Here is a 7157-nt window from a genome sequence, read left to right as displayed (position 1 = left end):
GACTTCTGCATTTTCTTCGATATATCTGTTTTCTTACTTACTAAGCCGAAAACTTTCAGGTTAAAAGTTTTTTACGTTCTTTGTCTGTCCACAAGCGAGTAAATTACTCATGACTAATGTCCTTGGGACTTACAACGTTTTGGATGAGAAAAAACTCGTAGCTAAGAAAAATTGTCTACTTTGGATTTTATTTGCTTTTTATTTTTTATTTTTTATATTTTTTTAGCCGTATTAAGTTTTCTTTTTTTAATTTTCACAAATAAACCAAAGACTGTAAACATATTTTCCTTGTAATATAAACAGAGATTTTTCCCTTGAGCCCAGCAAAATACGTCTTCTTCGGAGGATTGCGAAGTTGTTCAAAATTAATTTGATGTGAGATAATTTTAATTTCAGCATTTTTATTGGCATTTTAATGTTATTCATTTTTATTTATAAATTTTTTGCGTTGATTATGAACATTTTAAAAGTTTGTTAGAAGAAAGTTTTAATTGAAAGACATTTGCGAGGCAGCTACGTACTTCCGGGAGACTCTGACAGAGACTCTGGCAGACACTCTGACTACTCTTACATATTCATATAAAATAAAAACATAAAAAACCTTAAGTGGGATGCGAGAAAATTATTTAGAATACGTAAAATAATATAAATTTTTGTAAGCTCTCAAGTTAATGCACATTAGTTGATCATTTGCTTTATCCTACGTTTATATCGCCCGCACCGCATCTGAAATGTACTTTCGGGATATCCATAGTAAAATAATTCAATTCGTTATCCTAAATGTTTGCAGACAAATCCCAAAATGTGCGTCTAAATATATCAAATTATACATAAACTGATAAATACGAAAAAGCATTTTACTTGCACACCAGGCGACACAAGATACAATATTCAGAGAAGCAGACAGAAGGACAGACGGACAGACAGACAGACAGACGGAGTAGACATAACTTTTTAAAAGTTAAAAGAAAAGTGGCAAAGCAGTTTCTGATGTCGTGCCACGTAAATGTTTGGAATCGCCTTATCATATTTTTGTCATCTTTTGAACACATTTACTCTGTTTTCTTCTAGAGCATCCACTTGTATTGTGCCTGGTGGCAAGTTTCTGTTATTTGTAAATTATATGTGAAAGCGCGCCTATCAAAAAAATTGAATCAAATTACCTTGTAATCTTAACCTTAGCGATACTTTCTAATTTTATTTACTTTTCATGTTACCTACAACAACCCTAGAAGTTTTCCATATTTATCGTGCTTGCAACATATCCCAATCTACCTCTTACAGTCAAAGCATGAAGTGTTGCTTCCTAGCTCTGCCAAGAAGCAATTCAACTTCGCACAGCTTAAGGCGTAGTCGTTCCCACTCATATTACTTTTGCAAATACTTTGGTCAGAATGAGTTAAGCATTGGCAACACTTGTACGTTCTTATTTGGTTTTCCAAACGGAAATGTAGATGGAAATCTTACATTTCCGCTTATCGCGATTGAAAAGTTTAAGTGACTCTCTTGTGACTGTTCTCGGAACGAACACTCGATGGTTTGAGTGTTTTATTGTTACTCACATGATACTTGAAGCAGTTTGCGAAATAAAGATTAGATTTCAATATTTGCAAATACCCGTATGTTCGTTTCAGCGTATACCCGCACATTAGCACAAAGATGAAATTTCCAAACAAAATAAGTATCAGTTTCACAAAGTTCAACAATCCCCATGGATAAAAAAATTTCGATTGCAGATATTAGAACATTTAAAATAGAAAGTCAAGATTCTAGAGTAAATTAACTTAAAATTATTATTTAAGACTGTAATATGGTCACCTTAATCTAAAAATATATTATAAGGTAACCTTATTATGGTTAATACTCATCTCTCTTAGTAGTAAGTGATAAAATGTAAATTTAGTCGTTAAGTACTCAGTGTAACAAGAACATTATAGTGGCGACGAGGAGAAAAAAAAAACAAAATCCAGTAAAAATGGCCACAGTCGAAAAAAATCAAATTTTGGGTAAATTACCTAATTTTGACCACGAAAATGGTTCGTGGAGTATTTATAAGTCGAAGTTGCAGCAGTTCTTGATCTGCAACCAAGTGACAAACGAAATTCAAAAAAAAGCAATGCTGGTTACGTCATTGGAGGAGAGGAGTTTTATGCTGTTACAGAATCTATTGAGTCCAAAATTGGTGGACGCAGTAGAAGTCACTTATGAACAATGTGTAAAGGTATTGGAAGCACATTTCAAGCCAGTGACAATTGGTTTTGCTGAGAGGTGCAGATTTTATGGCGCCAGTAAACAGCAACAAGAATCGGTAAACGATTGGGCAATAAAACTGCGAAATTTAGCTACACAATGCAATTTCGGTGAACACCTTGAAATGGCGTTAAGAGATAAGTTTATAATGGGCCTTGAAAGAAGTATAGTCAAGGACAAGTTAATGTTAGAGTCAGTAGAAACATTAACTTTTGAAAAAGCGGTACAAATGGCGAAAGCAGCGGAATATAGCCAACAGCCGTTAGAAGCAGCAGTTAAAGAGGAAATATTTTACATGCGAAACAACACATCAAATAACGGGCGATACAGTGCAGCGCAGCCGCAGCGACGACATGGTCAGCAGCGCAGTGAGAAATGGCAGCATGATAATGAGAGACAGCAGATGCAAAAAGAAGAAGTAAAAAAGTGCGAAGTGTGTGGGTATAATAACCATAAAAGCAGTGTATGTAAATATAAAGATTATAAATGCAAAAAATGCAATAGGAAAGGGCATTTAAAAAAAATGTGTTTGCTAAATAGAAAAGATTTTAATTTTTTTGAATCAAATTTTTTTCCGTTGGTGAATAAAGAAAAACAAATTGACGATCCAATTTATATAAATGTGAATGTGGAAAATCGAGAGTTTTGTATGCAACTGGACACGGGTTCGCAGTTTAGTATTTTTTCATTAAATGATTTTAAAAAATTTTTTAATATGAATCAACTAAAGAAGACTAATATAATTTTGAAGACCTATAATGGTGTAGAATTAAACCCTGTGGGAGTTGTGGACGTGCAGGTAACGTACAAAGAATTGTGCAGAGTAGTGAGATTTTTGATAGTACAAGGTGAGGGTCCAGCCTTGCTAGGCAGAAATTTTTTAAATGTTTTTGAAATTGATTTTAAAAAATTAAATTATGTTACTGTTGACAAATTAAGTGAAGAATTAAGAAATCAGTTTGCAAAGCTATTCGACAGTAAACTAGGATGTTTCACAAAAGGACAAGTTAAGTTGTCAGTAAAAGCAGGGTCGGTTCCAAAATTTTTTAAACCCAGGCCGGTGCCATTGGCAATTAAAGATAAAGTAGAAAAGCAAATAAAGGATTTAGTAAATATGGATGTGTTAGAACCGATAGAGTTTAGTGAATGGGCAACGCCGATAGTACCTGTATTAAAAAAGAACGGTCAGGTGAGGATTTGTGGAGACTTCAAAGTAACAGTAAATCCAGTCCTAATTGTGGACAAATATCCTTTGCCACGTATTGAAGAATTATTTGCAAAGTTACAGGGAGGTGATGAATTCACTAAATTAGATCTTACAATGGCATATCAACAGATGGAGTTGGATGAAGATTCAAGAAAATTGACCACCATTTCAACAACTAAAGGGTTGTTTCAATATAAACGTTTAGTCTACGGGTTGGCATCCGCTCCGGCAATTTTCCAAAAAATTATGGAAAATTTGTTGCTAAAAATTGAGGGAGTAGTTGTTTTTATTGATGATATACTGATCACAGCAGGGAATAGAGTTGAACACGTTAAACGAGTAAAACAAGTGTTAAGTGTTTTACAAGATGCAGGATTTTCATTATCCCTAGAAAAGTGTAATTTTTTCTGTAAAAAAGTGGAATATTTAGGTCATATTATCGATAAAGAGGGGTTACATACTAACCCTGAAAAAATTAAGATGATCAAAGATATTGCTTATCCAAAAAATCTGAAAGAGCTTCAAGCATTTTTGGGAATGATAAATTTTTATAGACGCTTTTTACCAAATCTGGCAAATATAGCTTCTCCATTGTATGACTTAATGAAGGGAGATAGTCAGTTTGTCTGGACAAACGAATGTTCTAAAGCAATAGATAAATTAAAGAATTTAGTAATAGCGGATAAATGTCTGACACATTTTAATCCGGAGTTTGGAACAAAGTTAACAGTAGATGCAAGTCCGATTGGCGTGGGAGCAGTACTTTCACAGGTAGCGCCAGACGGTGTTGAAAAGCCAATCGAATTTGCTTCAAGAATTTTGAAGCCAGTAGAAAGAAAGTACTCTCAATTGGATAGGGAGGCAGTAGCTATTTTGTTTGGTGTTACCAAGTTTCACCAATATCTATATGGACGTAAATTTATACTTGTGACAGATAATAAACCCTTACAGTATATTTTTAATCCTAAAAAAGGTATACCGCAGATGGCGGCAAACAGATTACAACGTATTGCGTTAGCATTGTCGGGTTACAATTTTCAGGTTGAGCATATCAGATCAACACAAAATGTAGCAGATTACTTTTCAAGATTTCCGTCCAAAATCTACTGTGAAAATAAATGGTTAGAGTCTGATGTGTATTTTAACTATGTTAAAGAAAGCAACAAAATTCAGTTAGATTTAGAGTTAGTAAAAAAAGAGACTGAAAAAGATAAGGTGCTACAAAAAGTTAAAGAGTATATTCTTAAGGGTTGGCCAAGCAAATGCACAGATGTAGATATGGAACAATATTTTAGGAAGAAGAATGAACTATCTTATGAGCAAAATTGTGTTTTCTGGGCTTATCGAATTGTAATTCCTAAAAGCTTACAACATAGGGTAGTGGAATTATTACACTCATCACACATGGGAATAGTGAAAATGAAGTCTAGGGCAAGAGAATGTTCTTGGTGGCCAAAACAAACTAATGATTTAGAAATAGCAGTTAAAGGTTGTGAGCCATGTCTTAAAACAAGGGCAGATCCACCTAAGCAGGAATTAAAAGTATGGAAGTGGCCAGACAAACCTTGGAGTAGGGTGCACATTGATTTTTTTGGACCATGTTTTAAGCGATGGTGTTTAATTATAATTGATGCACATACCAAGTGGATTGAATGTATTGACATGGGTAGAAATACAACTAGTAAGGCAGTAATAGAAAAATTGCAGGATGTTTTTGCACGTTTTGGACTGCCACATGAATTAGTGTCTGATAATGGAACTGCATTTGTATCCAACGAGTTTAAAATATATTTAAAGAATTGTGGTATTAAGCATTTCACAACTCCGGTAGGGTATCCTGCAACTAATGGTCAGGCAGAAAATGCGGTTAAAACCGTAAAAAACGCGTTAAAGCGAAGTCTACTTAATGTTGATTCAGGACATTTTAATGTAGTATTAAATAAATTTTTGTTTGATTATCGTAATACTAAACACTGTAGTACAGGTATTGCGCCAGCTACGTTAATGTTTGGTCGGCAGTTGCGGACAAAACTAGATTTATTTAATCCACATAGAAAAGTTGAAATAAATGTAAATGTTAACAAAATAGTAGAAGAAAGTCAAAACAAGCAAAAGAAATATTATGGATCGAGGAACAATAGGTTCAAAGAAAATGAGGCCGTGATGGTAAAAGATTATTCTATACCAGGCCGAGTAAGTTGGGCAAAAGGCTATGTATCTAAAAAGTTAGGAAGACAGATATATATAGTTAAAACTGAAAATGGAAAAAACTGGAAAAGACATGCAAATCAAATGATTGGTTGTAAGAACAATTTTCAGGAGGAAGAAAATAGGTCTAAATTATTTAAAGAACCAATAGTTGAGGAAAATATTGGTAGTAAGGCAAAAGATATTGTAAGTCAAAATGTGGAAGAAAATATTGTAGATCAGAAAGAAAAAATTAATTACAAGTATAATTTGAGAACACGTAAATTTAAAGATAACATGAAACAATTGTAAAGGGGGGGTATTGTAATATGGTCACCTTAATCTAAAAATATATTATAAGGTAACCTTATTATGGTTAATACTCATCTCTCTTAGTAGTAAGTGATAAAATGTAAATTTAGTCGTTAAGTACTCAGTGTAACAAGAACATTATAAAGACAATATTAAGACAAAGTATATATCTTCAATAAGTGCCAAAGGAAGTAAATATATTTCATGCATTACAAAACAATTATACAAACAATAACACTGTGTCAATTATGCTATATACTGGCTAGACTTTGACAATTTGGAGCCCAAATTGTCTTCGATGACATTGTCCGCGTTCCATCCTCAATATATTGTACGAGGGCGCTTGATAATTCAGGGAATTTTTGAATTTCCCGCGCAGTTACTCCAAATGCAATAGTGCTACCGTCAGGTGTAATCTACGAGTGGGCTACTTTCTAATTTTGGTGTTTAGTAGCCGTTCAAAGCAGACAACCTCGTGAATTTTTACGAAAATGAGAAAAATGTATTTCGAGTGCTGCTTAAGCATTACTGGCCAAAACCCACTAATTGGGATACGAACTGCTACCCCATCCAGTATATTCTGCAGATTTAGACACCTGCGACTATTTTTTGTTTTCAAATCTAAAGAAATGGCTGGGCGGTAAGAGATTTGAGTCAAATGAAGAAGTCATTATCGAAACAAACGCGTATTTTGAAAGCTTTACTTACTTACTTACTGTTGTCCTCTTCTCCTCGTGGAGCATAGGGCCTCTATCATTGGTCTAAACCTAATTCTATTGGGTACTTCGCAGCATATATCATTCCAGTTATAATTTGCATTATTAAGTTCTTTATCTATACTTCTGCGCCATGTTTGTGCTGGTGCACCAGGTCTTCTAGAGCCTTGGGAGTTTCATCGGAGTATTTTGAGAGCTTTGAGAAAACCTATAATTTGGAGGGAATAAGAAAATTAGAAAAACGCTGGACTAAATGTGATTATGTAGAAAAATAAAATGTTTACTTACCGAAAAAAATTTGTTTTATTCAAAAAGTCACTGACTTATCAAATCGCCCTCGTAAAACAATGACACAAAGAATAACACTGTGTCGATTACACTATATACTGGTCTGACATAGACAACCCAGTCGTCCGAATTGTGTTCGATGAATTTGTTCGCATACATCATTAGCTATATTAACTTCATCTTACGTGGACTTTGTA

General features: G+C 34.0%; 1 protein-coding gene across 1 annotated transcript; it reads left to right on the top strand.

The window, feature by feature from the left end:
* The first annotated feature begins 1975 nt into the window (after positions 1-1975).
* On the top strand, positions 1976-5956 carry LOC119688368 (uncharacterized protein K02A2.6-like). Its single transcript, XM_038103046.1, has 2 exons — positions 1976-2691; positions 3190-5956. Exons 1-2 carry the CDS (start codon positions 1976-1978, stop codon positions 5954-5956), a joined length of 3483 nt encoding a protein of 1160 aa, XP_037958974.1.
* The last annotated feature ends 1201 nt before the right edge of the window (positions 5957-7157 follow it).

Source organism: Teleopsis dalmanni, chromosome X, assembly GCF_002237135.1.
Source record: "Teleopsis dalmanni isolate 2A chromosome X, ASM223713v2, whole genome shotgun sequence".
In the NCBI taxonomy this organism is placed as follows: domain Eukaryota; kingdom Metazoa; phylum Arthropoda; class Insecta; order Diptera; family Diopsidae; genus Teleopsis; species Teleopsis dalmanni.
Note: the sequence above shows the minus strand (reverse complement) of the source record. Positions and strands in the feature narration are given on the sequence as shown.

What these genes read in the sequence shown, in the direction of transcription:
- LOC119688368 (XM_038103046.1), top strand. Translation starts at nt 1,976, where the DNA reads ATGGCCACAGTCGAAAAAAATCAAATTTTGGGTAAATTACCTAATTTT. An exon ending in AAAAAGTGCGAAGTGTGTGG is followed by an intron (nt 2,692 to 3,189) that starts GTATAATAACCA and finishes TGACAAATTAAG; the next exon opens with TGAAGAATTAAGAAATCAGT.